Source organism: Cheilinus undulatus, linkage group 10, assembly GCF_018320785.1.
Source record: "Cheilinus undulatus linkage group 10, ASM1832078v1, whole genome shotgun sequence".
Classification (NCBI taxonomy): Eukaryota; Metazoa; Chordata; class Actinopteri; order Labriformes; family Labridae; genus Cheilinus; species Cheilinus undulatus.
This window is the reverse complement of record NC_054874.1, coordinates 35,278,021-35,295,021: the sequence shown is the minus strand read 5'-3', so window position 1 is coordinate 35,295,021 and position 17,001 is coordinate 35,278,021. Positions and strand designations below refer to the sequence as shown.

The window sequence follows — 17,001 nt, the reverse complement described above, 5'->3', positions numbered from 1 at the left end:
TGTGTGAATATAATGTATAGTAATGTCTTTCTAAAAAGAGAGTTGAGTCAAACTCAGCCTGTTTGTTGGTTTTAGCTTTGTGTTCACACTAACGGTACAGTGATTCCTGAAACATGGTTGAGGCTGTAAGTGGAGTTTAAAAACTCCACTTACAGCCTCAACCATGTTTCTTGCATGCTTTTCACATGAACCCCATTGCCTCAAAGTATAAGACTCACACTTGTGTAGGAGTAAAGCTGTTCAGCCAACTCAGGGCTCTGTTTCTAACTAAACCAAAGGAGAAAACATAATCTCCAAAACTAATAAAAAATGTCTTTGGCCTAATAAGTCATGCAGACAATTAACTTTGAAATGTATGTTATCACTGGAAATTGACCACAGAATCTTGTTTTTTTTTTTTTTTTAGATTTTCAGCACTTGTCGGCCACTCTGTTGTACAGACACTTGCTGGTAAATCAGAGTTTGAGGGTCTGGGAAAGTGTGGGGTGAATGGAAAGGTGCTGAGGGATGAGGGAAGTGAAGACCAAAGAAAGCTTTTGTTTTAATCTGCCTTGAAAGTTAAAAGTAAGCTTTGAGGTTCTTCTGTAAGCTTTATATGACCAGAATAAGATTAATAAAAAATACACATTTCTATCTGCCATATAATTACACTAAATAAAACCAATGTAAAGTTAATATTCAATATAATCCACCCAATGTGACTGTTATACTTGATGCCTACGTGCTGAAACACTGCTCATTGCACTTCAACACGAGGAGTTGATGCACACTTTTTCAAATCAGATTTGAGACTTTTCAAGAGCTTTTTAAGACCCAAATGAAGAAAAAAACCAGTACTTTTTATGCAACCTTTAACATTGGCGCTTTTCTGTTTTCTTGGCTTTGATCCCTTGTATTTTTCATCTTTTGGCCAAATAGCTTTGAACTTGCCTTTTATCTTCTTTTCCTTTTCTTACTTGTTCACGGTTGGTAGGTGTAATCATAAAACACTAACATTAAGCTGCAGTCACAGCTGTGAACTGTCAGATGAACAAGCAAATCCACAAAGACATAAATAAAAAATTACAAGACACTTACTTGGCAGTGTAGATTTGATAAAGCATTTAAGCATGTCTCAGTGAAAGTGTCATCAAAAATTTAAAACCTCTTTCATTTGAAGATATTTAAAAAATCTAATTTTAAGATGATTTAATGATCTGTGTAAACACCGGAAATGTTGACGTTATTACACAAAAAAATACATATTTCCAATGTTATGTATTTGTCTATTTTACTTGTCTATTTTTTTTTATTTTTTGTAGTAATGTTTCAGTCTTTTACTGCCAATCTGCAGGAGCAAGTGACACATGAAAACCTTGGCCTTAAAGTTTTTCCCAGAATTTTCTTGAACTACTCATGCCAGTAAATGTTGTTTAGCAAATACAATGAAGCAAGCAGAATGTTTTAAAATGGTATAAAGAGGATACTCAGCGGTACTTTTCATAATGTCCAACAGTAAAAACCAGAAACTATGTAAGGTAGAAGTCTTAATCTACAGACTTTCAGCTAGAAGTACTTCAATCAGTTGTTTTATCCATATGGAAGTGTGGCTTTCAGTGTCATTCTTTTGTTAAATTTCAGATTGTTGCTAGGGTCACTGGAGAACAACTGCAGCTGAATTTTTTATAACTCGAGAAACTGTTTTCAAGGGTTTTGCCTTCACCTTCATGAAATGGAACATAACAGAGTCTGCTTCATGAATAATGCACAGGGACCTTCATGAAGCAGACTAGTTGATCCAAACTTTACTTTATTGAAGACACGATTGAAGTTCTTTTAAAAGATAATGCTGAGACAGATACTTTCTATATGAAAAAAAAATCTCTGTTTTAACATTTAGTATGTGTCAAAGTTTTCTTGACTGTGCAAATTTATCATAGATGTGACATTCTCTTTAGTAAGAAAATCCCCCTATTGGTTAAAATTTATCATCAGTTTCAGGTCAGAATATACACCCAGTTGCTTAAAGGAGTGGAGATGACGCCTTAAGGGAGCAAGACAAAGAAGCCTTTTTGTTAAATTACAATAGACTCAGATACAGTAGGCTGTTGGTCTGAATGAAAATAAGTCATGACTGCTGAAGGAAAATTCAATCTGCATCAGTAGATCCAAACAGAACAAGGCTTCCTACTGATTATTTACTCTCTGGCTGATTATTCTCTCTTACTTGGCGTCAAAAGTGCTTAGATTTATTTTATCATTGTAGCTGCAAATCAAGCAAATGCCTGCAATTTACCATATACTTGTTTTTTTTTTTTTTTAAATAATAAGGTTTTTTTTTTAAAGTAAATTATTAACCTCAAAAGAAAGTGTTCTGTTGGAGCAACTCTAGCCTGGCACATAGAGTACTAATGTGAGACACCCCAGACATGAGGGCAAATTAGAATACTTTTTGAACAGTTTAGTTCTGAAAAATGTGGTGTTGATTACATGACCAGAAGAGCGCAAACAGATTCACTAATTGATTTGACTATTGCAGCTAAAACAAGTCAGGATTAATCGTGCTGAAATAGAAGGAGAGTATGAAAACAAATTTCTTGGTGTGACGATTTATGGCAAACTTTGTTTGAAGCCACATCTAATTAATGTTAAAAGTACTGCTGTTCTTTACCAAAATGAAATCTTTAATCAGAAGTCTTTATACACCTTTCATTGTTCTCTGTTAGTTCCATATACAGTATGACTTACCATGTGGAGATTTGGGGTAACCATGCTATTTTTAGTTACAGAAAAAAGCTTACAGAATTATGAATTGATCAAACTTCTTTGAACTAACTAATGCATTGAATATTGATTCAAATGGCCTGAAATGTAATGATTTTGTTTTATTGAAAATGACAGATGATGTACAAAGTATACAATACTCTGACGCAGTATTCAAAGGGTTGTTTGTAATTCAGAGGGAGTCAGTATGAGGGAAACAGGTTCTCTTTATTTCAAACCTTATTCTTGTTGTATTTATGTTTGTTGTAAAGGTGAATCTCTAAATATCACTGGAGGTACATTTTGAATGCTAATCGAATTAAAGCATAACTTACTGTAAAAATTTGGACTTTCAAACACATCTTCAGAGTAAATTTGCCAAATGAATCTACCTGGTGCATCCATAGCATTAGCAATGTCAGTTCAGCTTCTCTCATTTCCAGTGGGATTGTGGTATGTTTTACAGGACGCATTACAAAAACACTCATGTTGCTGCCACAAATGAACAAGTTGATCCTTCATTTCTAACTTCATACATTGAGTTTATTATCATCGCCATGGCTGTGTTTATGTGCTTCCTTTTTCACTTTTCTTCCTGATTGGCTGTCATTCAGTTCCATGTAATAATCCACACAGTCTGTGACCTAACAGGATTTCTGATTCTAAACATTAAATGTGTTTAATCTAGAGAGCTTTCAGACCTGCTGCATGAGCGGAACTCGGCTTGGGCCAGGGCACGCAAGTCTGGAAGTGAATCTGATTAGCTCTGTTTTAGGCAGCTGAGAAATAAATTCACGTCTGTTGTTTGTGAATCCAAAGCTGAATTCTATTTGTCTTTAACAACAAATAACCTTAAAAACCCAAAAACCTTCTGGAGCACAATTAAGTCTCTTTCAAATAAGTCCACATCTGCTAACCTTCCAACTAGCATTATCATGGACAGCCACAAGATATCAAATAAAATTGACATGTCGAATTCTTTTAATAAACATTTTATTTCCTCAGGATTTATATTTGAAACTGATACACACCCCCAGATTTCTTCAGTTACTAAAGAAACCAGATGTGACACTCCTGTTTTTAACTTTGCTCCTTTTAGTGTATATGATGTATTGGCAGCTCTGAAAAATCTTAACACCAATAAACCAGCTGGCCCAGACAATTTGGAGCCCTTCTTTTTAAAGCTTGCTTCTGAATTCATTGCTGAACCACTTTGTGACATTTTTACACATTTTTTAATTTATCTCTTAGTGAAAATAAAATCCCTGCGATATGGAAATCGGCTTTTGTTGTCCCTCTTTTCAAAGGAAGAGATCAAACTGTTTTAAATAATTATCGGCCAATATCAAAACTTTCTGTGCTGTCAGAAGTGCTGGAAACTCTGGTCAGTGATCAAGTGAAAGAATACCCGGCTACAAATTCTGTTCTTTCTAGCTTTCAGTCAGGATTTAGAAAGAACCACAGCACTACCACTGCTGCTATGAAAGTTTTTAATGATATTCTTGAGGCCTTGGATAAGAAACAGTGTTGTGTGTCTCTTTTTATAGATTTTTCTAAAGCCTTTGACACCGTGGACCACAGAATTTTATTGGAACGTCTTAAAGCTTCTGGGTTCTCAGAGCATGCCATTGGGTGGTTTGCAGACTATCTTAGTGGCAGAACCCAGGCTGTTCAATCAGAGGGTGTCACATCTGAGTTTTTACAGATTCATAAGGGTGTTCCTCAGCGTTCAGTGTTGGGACCGCTCTTATTCACTTTGTATATTAATTGTCTTGGACAAAATGTTCCAAACACTTATTTTCACTTTTATGCCGATGATACTGTCATCTACTGCTGTGCACCTACGCCTGCACAAGCTTTTGTAAATCTTCAGCATGCTTTTGATTTAGTACAAGATCAAATTAACCAGCTGCAACTTGTTCTATATGCAGATAAAACTAAACTTATGTTCTTTACATCTTCAAGAACAGCTAAAAGATCTCTGTCTGAGAAAATTGTTACTAAAGACGGTCAAGAAATTGGACTGGTATCCTCGTTTAAATATCTAGCATTCTTACTAGATGAAAACTTGTCTTTTAAGGAGCACATTCAGTATGTTGCTAAAAAGCTGAATGTTTTACTAGGCTTCTTTTACAGAAACAAGTCCTGTTTCTCTTTTTATGTCAGAAAGAGGCTGTTTGAGTCTACTTTTTTTTGCCTGTTCTTGATTATGGTGATGTTTTGTACATGAATGCTTCTACTCAGAGTCTTCATTTGCTGGATGGTGTTCATCATGGAGCTCTGAGATTTATCACTAACTGTGGATTTCTGACTCATCATTGTACTTTATATTCTAAAGTCAACTGGACTTCTTTATCTACACATCGCCTTGGTCATTGGTACGTCTTTATTTTTAAAGCTGTTCTTGGCAGCATTCCAGACTATCTTTCCTCTTTGTTGATCTTGAAGGATGGATTGCACAACCTGCGTTCGTTGGACTTTGTGCAGTTTGATGTTCCCAAAGTCCGAACTGAACTGGGAAAGAAGGCTTTTAGGTTCTCTGCTTCTTTTGCGTGGAATAATCTGCAGACTGAATTTAAACTGCACAACTTGGTGACTCTGAATGTTTTAAATCTTTAGTGAAAACTCTTCAATTCAAACTCTCTGAATGCCACTGTTTCAACTGATGATTACTTTATTATTGTTGTTTATATTTATTGTGTATTGTTGTGAGTTTGAGTGCATGTACTGTTGAAACTATGCATTGCTGTCATTCTTGGTCAGGTCTCCCTTGAAAGAGAGATCTTTGATCTCAATGGGACTTACCTGGCTAAATAAAGGTTAAATAAGTAAAAAAAAAAAAATAATATTAACAGTTTCAAATCAGGGCAGCACTGATAATCTTGCAAGCAGATCAGTAAGTGCAAAAATCACTCTAAATACACCTCACCCCACAGAAATCTGGCTAGATAATCTTTAGAGCCATTAGATGATCTGACCTTTATTGGCTTTGGTCAGAGAGGGGGAATCAGGACCATCATCAGCCCAATTATCTTGGAGTGTAAACCTCACCTTAGCAATAAGAAAGAAAGAAAGAAAGAAAGAAAGAAAGAAAGAAAGAAAGAAAGAAACAAACAGAAAGGAGGAAAGAAAGAAAGAAAGAAAGAAAGAAAAAGAAAGAAAGAAAGAAAGAAAGAAAGAAAAAAGAGAAAAGATGTTTAGAAAAGAAACACAACAACTTTCACAATAAGTGTAAACTATATTTTTCTAAACACATATAAATTTATAATGCTATGCTTATAAAGCAAAGTTGAAAAAACTTATGAAGTGAACTTAGTGCAAAGAATACAATATAAATGCAAGTATACTGTAAAGTTTAAAGAGCAGTTAAAGATCGGATAACTCTAAGGAGTTGGAAAGTTGTGTAAGTCCAGGCTAGGGTGAGAGGGCTTGCATAATGTAAGAACACTTTGACAAACAGCTCAGTTTTCTTTTTCTCACTTCTCAAAAGAATATGTTTCCAGATCCCTCAACATCCTGTGGACCCTACAAGCCCAGAGCGATGGTTAAGCAGAGCAAGAGGGCACAGCATGCCAATATACGCTCCCATGACACCATTGGTAGGTTTTATTATCTGTTAATACTGACTGTGTAATCATCTACCCTCAGGCATTTCATAGAGCTAAGTATTTTAACACTTTATGGAGACTAGATAGAGGTGAGAGGAGGTTTAACAGCATCATGGTACAGAAAGGAACAAAAACAGAACTCAAAGTAGGAACAGTTCACTTTTGAGGACTTTAATTTATTCCTACTAGATTTTAAAATGTACCTGTCTCCTTTTTTATGTAGTCTGAGCTAGATTTATGAACTGAGCAGGGAGCCTGGAGTTGCCTTATAATGATGCTCACAAATATCTCAAGCAGCATTAGCACTACCTCTAGGACACCCAAGGACAAATGACTTTTAAAACAACTTGTTTTTTTTTTCAAACAGGAATGATTGCTCTTGATCAAAGTGGACATGTGGCTGTTGGCACATCAACCAATGGACTGACACACAAAGTTCCAGGGTATGTATATTATTAAATGATTTAGTTAACAATATACAATTAGTTTTTTACCAGATAAATAATTATTGGTTGTTCTTCAATCAGAGGGTTCAGAAGCATGGAAATATGTTTAAATCGGATTGGTTTGCATAGATGGGCATGTTACATAACATGTTACGACCACTTCACTGCTCACAACACAATGTGTTATCAGACTAGCAGGGGTAGGTGACGAGAAAAGTTCGGCAGCTAAACACCGATGTCAAGGGGAAGTGGGCAACATGTCTGTTGGGCTGTTTCTACTTCACAACAATTGCTGCAGGCTGAAAGCTCAACTACTGTATCATAGCTAGTAGATGTGCAAACTCAGCAGCAGATGATGCTGAAAGACCAACACAGCTGCACAGTACTGAACATTGTCAACTTTACTAAATACAGTAGAAATCATCACACATGGAGACTGTTTAAATCTTGTTCCGTAAGGGGAATACTGAAAAAACAGACTGTGGCTTATTTACCAGGGTGACTTATATTCTGGGCACATATTGACTATGTGAATGTGGTGTGAATTGGTGAATGGGGCCTGTGGTGTAAAAGCACTTTGAGTCATCAGAAGACCAGAAAAGTGCTATACAGTACATTTAAGTACATTTACCATTTAACTCTTTGAAGCTTTTTAGCTACTTTTTTTAATACTTTCAAGACTATTTTTGGAAATTGTTTTCCTCCCTCAGCTGTGTATTTTGTATTCTTTGCTGAATATTTGTTGATGATGAGTTATAGATGTGAGGTACTAGGATGCCCTCTGAGCTATCACTGCTGTCATAGCTGATTGGTGTGTAGCTGTCCATGGTGCTGATCATGTGACTGTTGTGATTTCATGGCGTAACCTCTTAATTATGCACTAACACGCTGCTCTCCAGGTGCTGCAGCAGATCACAGGTGTATCATAATGTGTTGTCATGTGTAAAGGCAGGTAAACCCGTGGTACACGTATTAATTTGGGCCACATGTTGTGTATCGGTACATGCAGCAGAGAAAGACAGAGAGAGAAAAATACAAATATATATTATATGCACATTATTAAAAACTCTGCTCATGTCACCTGCCAGGCTCAGTACAAAAAAGTGCAATACAAGAGTGTCATATGCAATAATTTGGTTTACCTGAGAGGGAGTGGGAGGAAGTGCACACTTATTCCCACCCCTTCTTCCATAATTCACTGATTGTTAATTATCACACTTCTTATAGATATAAATAAAAATAACAAGTATAATTTCAACTTTATTCAAATCTATAATAACACATTTATATCGATCAATACAGAATTTTCCTGCTAAATGAAAAAATAGTCATTAAAAGTGTGGGTTACATTGATTTATTTTATGGTAATAAAGCTTTTTCATATAATATAAAGGCAAAAAAATGTCATGGTGTAAAAATCTGTTACTCCTCTTTTACCTCGGTCTTGCCTTCTAGGAACCCCTACCCTAAGGGAAAATGTCACACTGTAAAGGAAGTGTGCAAATAAGCTGCTCAGGCTTGTCTGTAATATTTTGGAATGCATGTGTGAAGACTGCTTTATAAACTTAAAGAAAACAATGCTTCAAATTTGAATGTTAGAGCTTAGTACAAAACTTTGCTTTTGAAAAGTTTAGTTATTTTTATGTAACATAATTTAACATTTAAATCCTGGTCCTAAATTCCTGTTCTGCAGTCGTGTTGGGGACTCTCCTTTTGTTGGAGCAGGGGCCTACGCTGATAGCTTGGTTGGGGGTGCTGCTGCAACTGGAGACGGAGATGTCATGATGCGTTTTCTTCCAAGGTAACTTGCCCATTGTCCTTTTATAACAAAGAGTTCTATTAAAGTACAAAAATAGCTTTCCTGTGTTTTTACCTTGAGTCACTGCACTGTAGCTCTGGATGAATAAAAGCAAGAAAATTTTAAAGCCATCAAATCAGCCGTTTAAAAAAGGAATGTGAAGAATCAGTAGACTTATGCTTTAAGAATTTTCAATTGTCTCAGGGGGAAAGGATCGATTCAAGTTTCAATAATGTGAAAAATGTTTATTTTTCAGTAGAGTAATGGAGTGTGTGCCCTTTAACTTGTACACTTTCCGTTCATAATAATTTTTCCATCAAGACTTCTCAGCCAGTGCTGTATTTAAACAAGACATGTTGCATTACGACTTCTTCCTGCATGCTACCAAGGGATTATTTCTCAGACACATTTTCTGACTAATAGGACTGTTACATGCCTTTTTTCTTGACAGCAAAAAAACTGTTTCAGAGAATATTGACATCTGTGACACATGTAGTCTTTAAACAGCCAATTTTCTTGAGTGAACCTCTCGCTAGGAGTGCAACAATGGTATTGTAGAGAGTGGAGGCGTGACTGCATTGCCCCAAAACTGTCATTTGTACATTCCACAGAAGAGGCGAGATTTCACTTCAGCTGCTGCTGCTTGTTTCCAGGCTGTGAAAATATGGCAGTCTCATAGGGGTTATTTTTTCCCTATATTTATATATATATTTTATCCATGATAGTCTGGTGTGAAGACTTGTGCTGTTTTATTTTTTAGTTGCGTTCAGCTTTACATTCACAGTCACACACAGGCACACCTCAGGGCTGTCTATTTCAATCATAGCTATTTGAGTCACTTCCTAGAACTATTGGGGGGAGAGCAGTTTTCAAGAAGACCTTTCTACCAGTGGACTGAAAAGTGTTTGTAATTCATTCTTCATGCCCATGTTTTCCCTGGCAGTCTGGCAATTTTAACTTAAAAGTATGTTTACAAGCCCTCCTACACAGCACTGTCAAAATGTAGAAGTAACAGAATATAATCAGCAATGGCCCTTTGAAAAATACATCCAATATTTATGATGTAATAGTCAAAAATTCTGACTCTGTTTCTTATCAAATAAGAGGGAGCCTTATTATAAGGCAACTCCAGAGGGAGTGACTTAATATCAGGGTTGCTGTGATATGGTCATAGGCAAAAGGCTGCTGAGTGATATTGATTTAAACTCATCAAGTCACTTCATTTAGTATACCTGTTCAACTGCTCATAATACAAATCTTTAATAAGCTAATCACATGGCAGCATCCAATACTTTACACATGTAGACATGATAAAGATGATCTGTGGAAGTTCAAACTGAGTATCAGAATGGGTAAGAGAGTTAATTTATGTGCCATGGTTTGGGGTCCGGCAGGGTCTCATGTTTAATACATCAAATTGAGACCCTACTATACAAATGTCACAGCAGCCTCATCAGACCAAGCAGCATTCTCAAATCATCCATTATACAATTTTAGTGAGTCTGTGTGAATTGTAGCCTCAGTTTCTGTTCTTAGCCCACAGTGGCACTCGATTTGGTCTTCTGCTGCTGTAGCCTAACGGCTTCATGGTTTGACTTGTGCATGCAGAGATGCTCCTCTGCTGCCTCTATAAGCTCAGACCAGTCTGGTCATTCTCCTCTGACCTCTGCCATCAACAAGGCATTGTGGCCCAGAGAACTGCCACTCACTGGATATTTTGTCTTTTTCATCATTCTCTGTAAACCTTAGAGATGAGTGTGTGTGGAAATCCCAGTAGATGAGCAGTTCGTGAAATACTCAGACCAGTCCATTGGGCACCAGCAACCATGGCACGTTCAAAGCCACTTAATTCACCTTTCCCATTCTGATGCTCAGTCTGAACATTATTGTCTCAATCATGTCTGTATGCCTTGATTGATTGCTGCCATGTAAAATTCTTTACATTGATGACACATAGTGGGAAGTCCAAGTTCTAATTGTACTCTATATAAGCACTCATAGAGTGCACACAGCCCAATCAGAAGACTTGTTTACTGGCTGTGGTTTGATAGGTGTTGTGAGGCTCACCCAAAACTTAAATTTTGACTTAATAAGAGGGAAATTTTATCCTTCACTCATTCTCTTGCCTTCTTGTGTTTCAACAAAAAACTAACACCTGTTTGTACATGTTCTCTCAGAAATATTCACGGAGAAGTTATGTTGTCGCACAATTTTAACTTTAGAATTACTTTTTAAGGAACTTAATTATCAGGCACATCATTCAGTCAGTGCTGCTTTTCAAATTTGATTAATGTAATAACCATCCACGACACAATTACCAGGACCTACCTCAGTTTGAAATGATGGTTTATGGTCATGTGGAAGACAATTTCATATTTTATTGGCCTTGTTTAAAAAATAAAAATAAAAACTATTTAAAAACAGGGTTTTTTTGGGATTTCTGTCAACAGTACTCAGAACCAACAGTACCCACAATTCTAGAGTGCCACAGCATAATTTTGTCGGGCTCTGCTGCTTACAGTGAATTTAATGGTATTGTTTTGGACAGAAGCAGGTTTAAATGGTGTAATGAGGATATTTGATTCAGTAGAAGACATTAGCTTGTATATTATCCTGGTTCTACTAGTGAATTTAGAATTTTTTTTCAACAAAAGAATGATTAGATAGGGAAAAGAAGAGCTATGATCATTTAGAACAGTGGTTCTCAACTGGTCTAGCCTCAGCACCTACCATCACATCTAGCAATTGCGACCCGCATATCTGAAATTTTTCTAGAATTTAAATGTATTTAACAAACAGTGTTAAAGTTTGTATCATATTTGGACCAAAGCATGGCTGTACAACCAGACCAGATAAGTATGTCATTGTAGGAACCATAGACTGAGTACACTGTATTTTATTTTGTTCCCTGTGATAAGGTGTAGATTTTGGTTGTTTTCTTGATATTTTGAAAATAAATTAAAATGAGAAAAACTGTTGTTTTCTTCAGAAACGGAGTTGAATAAGTATTTTGAAAAACAACCAGATTATATTTATCTCAAAGAAACAGAATAAAATTAAATGTATGGATTTAAGTTTTGCCTAGGCCATCACTGACGACCCACTCCCAGCCCTGTGACCGGCTTTTGGGTTCCAACCCACCAGCTGAGAACCTCTGATTTAGAAAACTAAAGCATGTGTATCATCCACCTTGTTTAAGCAAGAACATGGTTTATTTGTAATCTCAGGCAGCAGCATTATATTGCCCACAATCTTAGTGCCACAGAAATGTGGTAAACTGTTGACCTCTGTGGTGATGACAGATGACCTTAAATATGCCACCAGATCAGCCGGTAGAATAAAAATAAAATCAGTAGACGTTTAAACCTGTAGAGAACAGTTACCACAGTATACAAGTCTGAATACAAAATGAAAATGTCTAGATTTGGACCTTAACTGATCAACAGTATTACTCCATATACATCTAAAAAAAGGGGTCAGAGGGTTACGTTACTAATGAATTTAATTATAAATCATTTTACAACTGCCAATCATCACATTTTTGTTAGATCATGCAATAATATCCAGTTTAATCTGTTAATTTCTTTAAAAAAGAGGTACGACATAGCTTCATTACTAACAAAATGCAGCTGGATTGTATCATTAATGGAAAATAATTTGACACTGAAATAGCATCATACCAAGATGACTCTCAGAAGTTTCACAACTCACATACTGTACATAAAAACAGGCATATTTGTCAAACTGAACTGATTTTTTTTAGATAATACAGGCTTGTTGGCATCTGCACTTATAAGTAAATATTTAGGAAACTTGGTTTGGTGTGATGAGGTCCATGGTCTGAAAAGATTTGCCTGATAGAGCCAGTAATCTGCAGCAAGGACATCACTAATTATTCTTCACACTCGTCAGCATCTAATAAGCTTCTGCTTACCTCCTGCTCACCATGGAGTAAAGCTGGAAAAGTTGCTATTTTTAAGTCCTATTTAATTAGTATATCTTAAAATCAGATTTATCCCACGCCATAACCACAAGCACATCCCCATCATCCTCCTTGTTGGTGGCCCTGACAGCCCTCGTTAGTTTGCCTCATGTGTGCTGCATGTTATCCTGCCAACAGTTACTTGGCTGTGGAGCTGATGAGGGCCGGGGCAGATCCCTCGGCAGCCTGCAAGACGGCCATTTCCAGAATCAAGAGGCATTACTCGGGGTTCTTTGGAGCCATCATCTGTGCTAACACAACGGGCCATTATGGTGAGTGTTTGGGTTCACAATGACAGACCGTTTAGCAGCTGCCAAAGAAGAGAGGACACACCTGGCACAAAATATAAATGAGCAGTAGACAAGTAGACGCATACTCACGGACCATGGTGAAGGCATTTTTGATTGGCATTTGCTATTAAAATCTATAGATAATGTTTTTTCAACTGGAGTGTACTATGTATTTAAATGTGAGAGTGATAACAACCATTAACTATTTATTTATTCTTAACCACTGTCTCATGATTAGCTGTGCCATGATAGAAAATGCACTTTCAAATTCGGTATTGTGGTTTTATAATTAGGTAGACTGTGCATATCTCAGTATCTTTCAACTCATTTTGATTCTTTAGATCACAAAAATCCTGAATTCACAAACATTCCCATTTTGTTACAAAGTGCTTTTTCAGGAACTAGTTGAGCCTGGTGTGCACTAAGAAGCTGAAAATCATTATTTGACATCAAAAGCAAAATAAAATGTGTTCAAGATAGTAAAGCATTTACAGTTTATTTGTAACAGAGAAGAAAACCACAAAACAAACATTTATTCATGCTTAAATTGAAAATACTTCAATATGAAGAAAATGTGTGGGCTTGAAGCAGCAGAAACTTTTCAGTGGAAAAAAATGTGATCATAAAATCTAAAGCCTTTAGATGACATTGTAGGCAAGCAGCATGTCTTTGAGGTGAAACAAATAGTCAGAATTGGCTGCAGAACAGGAAAGTGATGCCATTTGGTCAGTCGTTGTCAGCTGATGTTTCACTCCAGGTGGTGGCGTATGAGCTGAGGTATTCAAATAGTTTAAGTTCTTTTCTTTCATTTTACAGACCTTACATATTGAATATGCTAATATATACCGCGTTCCACATTATTATGCAAATGATATTTTTCTCTGATTTTCCTAAATATTAATGCAAATGACAGTCAGAATATTTTTCAAGTCATCAGCCATTAGAGCATAATTTAAATGTTTTTGAACAAACTTCATAATGACAAAAATTATTTAAAAAAAAATAAAAACCTCAAAATGTACTGTTCCACATTATTAAGCACAACAGCTTTTTAAAATATTTTATAGGTTGTAAAGAACTGAAAATGGTCATTTGTAGAAATTGCAGCATCAGGGGGTCATATTTACTGAAATCAAAGCTATTTCAATCAAAAACATCTTAACAGGACAAGTTCCATGTTAACATAGGAGCCTTTCTTTGATATCACCTTCACTATTCTTGCATCCATTGAATTTGTGAGTTTTTGGAGAGTTTCTGCTAGAATTTTTTTTGCAGGATGTCAGAATATCCTCCCAGAGCTGCTGTTTTGATGTGAACTGCCTCCCACCCTCATAGATCTTTAGCTTGAGGATGCCCCAAAGGTTCTTAGCAGGGTTGAGGTCAGGGGAGGATGGGGGCCACACTATGAGTTTCTCTCCTTTTATGCCCATAGCAGCCAATGACACAGAGCTATTCTTTGCAGCATGAGATGGAGCATTGTCATGCTTAAAGAAAATTTTGCTACAGAAGGCACAATTCTCTTTTTGTACCATGGAAGAAAGTGGTCAGTCAGAAACTCTATATACTTTGCTGAGGTCATTTTCACACCTTCAGGAACCCTAAAGGGGCCTATCAGCCCTCTCCTCATGATTCCGGCCCAAACATGACTCCGCTCCCTCCTTGTTGATGTCCCGGCCTCATTGGGACATGGTGGCCATCCACCAACCATCCACTACTCCTCCATCTGGACCATCCAGGGTTGCACGGCACTCATCGGTCAACAAGACTGTTTGAAAATGAGTCTTCATGTATTTCTGGGCCCACTGCAACCATTTCTGCTTGTGAGCATTGGTTAGGGGTGGCTGAATAGTAGGTTTATACACGACTGCAAGCCTCTGGAGGATCCTACACCTTGAGGTTGGTGGGACTCCAGAGGCACCAGCAGCTTCAAATACTTGTTTGCTGCTTTGTAATGGCATTTTAGCATCTGCTCTCTTAATCTGATGTATTTGTCCGTCAGAAACCTTCCTCATTATGTCTTTATCTGCACAAACCCGTCTGTGCTCTGAATCAGACACAAATTTCTTCACAGTACGATGATCATGCTTAATTTTTCCTGAAATATTGAATGTTTTCATTCCTTGTCCAAGGCATTACACTATTTGACACTTTTCAGCAGCAGAGAGATCCTTTTTCTTTCCCATATTGCTGAAACCTGTGGCCTGCTTAATAATGTGGAACATGTGGAAAAGTGCATTTTGAGGTTTTTATTTTTAAAAAAATAATAGTTATCATTATGAAGTTTGTTCAAAAACATTTGAATTATACTCTAACTGTTGATGACTTGAAAAATATTATGACTGTCATTTGCATTGATATTTAGAAAATCAGAGAAAAACGTTGTTTGCATAATAATGTGGAACACTGTGTATGAATAGTCTTTTCTGAAAAAGAGGCAAGCTGAATGTCTTAATGCTTCAGACTGTGAGGGCTAGAGATGCACCATACGTAAAAATCATGGTTGAGGCTGTCAATGTGTAAAATAACAATTTACCTAATGGCTGATATCAATGTTTTGTCTTCTTTTTCTGTTTGTTTGTTTTTTGATGCAAGACTCCTACAGTGCCAATATTTTCTCCCACTTTGACAAAAATCCCCAAACAAAACAGATCAGCATGTGTTCAGCAGGTCACAACTTCTGCTCAACAACACATTTCTCCTCTGAACTAGCTTTTTGGTGTGCTAAATGCCAGCATAAAATCCACACAACAAAACAGATAGATGAACATGTGCTACTGATATCAGTTCACACCCTCATAACGTTCCAATAGCTGATGCTTGTGAAAAGGGCTGATAATGACCAGTTCGGATCTTAAAATGATTCAGGCAGTACATTAGTATGTCTGACACAGCTGTGCATAAGTGGTGCCAAGAGGAGCCAAGGCGGACTTCTGCATTGTTGTTCCAGGCAGGTGATGAGGGTAAAGGGAAAAATCCCAGAGGCTTTGCTCAAATCGGCTGTTGGTGAAAACTTTGTACACAAGACAGTAGTTTTGAAATCAATTCAGAATTGTAAAAAATTAAAATTCTGACATGAAACCCTTTTTCCCCAACCCCTCTATAATTAGGTATGGTAATGTTGGAATTTTCATTCACATTTGAGAGTTCTTTTTATACAGGTTAAGCAAATCAGTTAAGAACATGCAGTTTAGGTTTTGAAAGGTCTGAAATTCCTAGAACTGATGATTTTCTAAATAAGAGGTGAATTTGTCAACTTTTCATCCCCATTTTTTTACCCCAACTGTGAAGTTCCAAGTTTCCTTAAAGTTGCATTAAACTGTCTTTTGATCTAAAGTTTGACATCCCATCTGCAGAGGAACTGAAGCACAATCTGTTCCACCAAGTGCACGCTTTGTTCTCCTGACAACAGCTACAAAGTTTAAAATAAGTGTGGCAGCAAAAGTGGCATGCCATTTCCTCTGCTTCCCTCAGAAAACTCATGAAAAGTGCCCTGTGGAGTTTTTCTTGTGAACAGTGAAAAAAATGTTTACATTCATCTTTCCTGAAATGCAACATGCTTTGTGTGCATCCTTGAGGTCTAAGAAAATGTCTTGGAAGCTTTTCCATCCTAAAAAGAAAAACCCTCTGCAAGCTAGATGTTGAAATAGTATGAAACCATCGACAGGTGTGAGTAAGAGAGACACCTTTTAGAGCTACTTTAGATTAAAAAAATCCAGATTACTTAAAAAAATATCCATCAAATACAAGTTTTATATCTGTTAACTCTTTCACAAAATTGTCTTGACTCATTGAGATGCACTGCTTGTTTCTGGTGTTGTTTTATAGCCTAAATTGTTCTATAAGGCAGAGCTAGATAAAGAAAATGTCTTAATTGAGGCCTTGAAGCAAGGGTAGTTAAAATGTCTTATCTGTATTTTTCTTCTCTTTGATCTCTTCAGGTGCAGCCTGCAATAAAGTCCCTGGTTTCTCTCAGTTCCACTTCATGGTGTCAAACTCTGAATCAGACACGCCACTCCTCAAGTCTGTTGACTGCTTTTAAATGCAGTATTGCCGATTGAACTGTCTCCTGGAAGTTTTCTTATGTCTGTTTTTATGTTATTTCTCCAATAAAATGTAATAAGACTCATTTTCTCAA

General features: G+C 36.7%; 1 protein-coding gene across 1 annotated transcript in view; it reads left to right on the top strand.

Annotated features, from left to right (window-relative positions):
* aga (aspartylglucosaminidase) overlaps nucleotides 1-16,992 on the top strand; it is a 34,714-nt gene extending 17,722 nt beyond the window's left edge. Inside the window, exons 5-9 of the mRNA XM_041797303.1 lie at nucleotides 6,233-6,341; nucleotides 6,718-6,793; nucleotides 8,490-8,597; nucleotides 12,715-12,848; nucleotides 16,805-16,992. Of these exons, the coding sequence (XP_041653237.1) occupies nucleotides 6,233-6,341; nucleotides 6,718-6,793; nucleotides 8,490-8,597; nucleotides 12,715-12,848; nucleotides 16,805-16,905 (528 nt within the window). The 3' untranslated portion in view covers nucleotides 16,906-16,992. The remainder of the gene's footprint in view (nucleotides 1-6,232; nucleotides 6,342-6,717; nucleotides 6,794-8,489; nucleotides 8,598-12,714; nucleotides 12,849-16,804) is intronic.
* The last annotated feature ends 9 nt before the right edge of the window (nucleotides 16,993-17,001 follow it).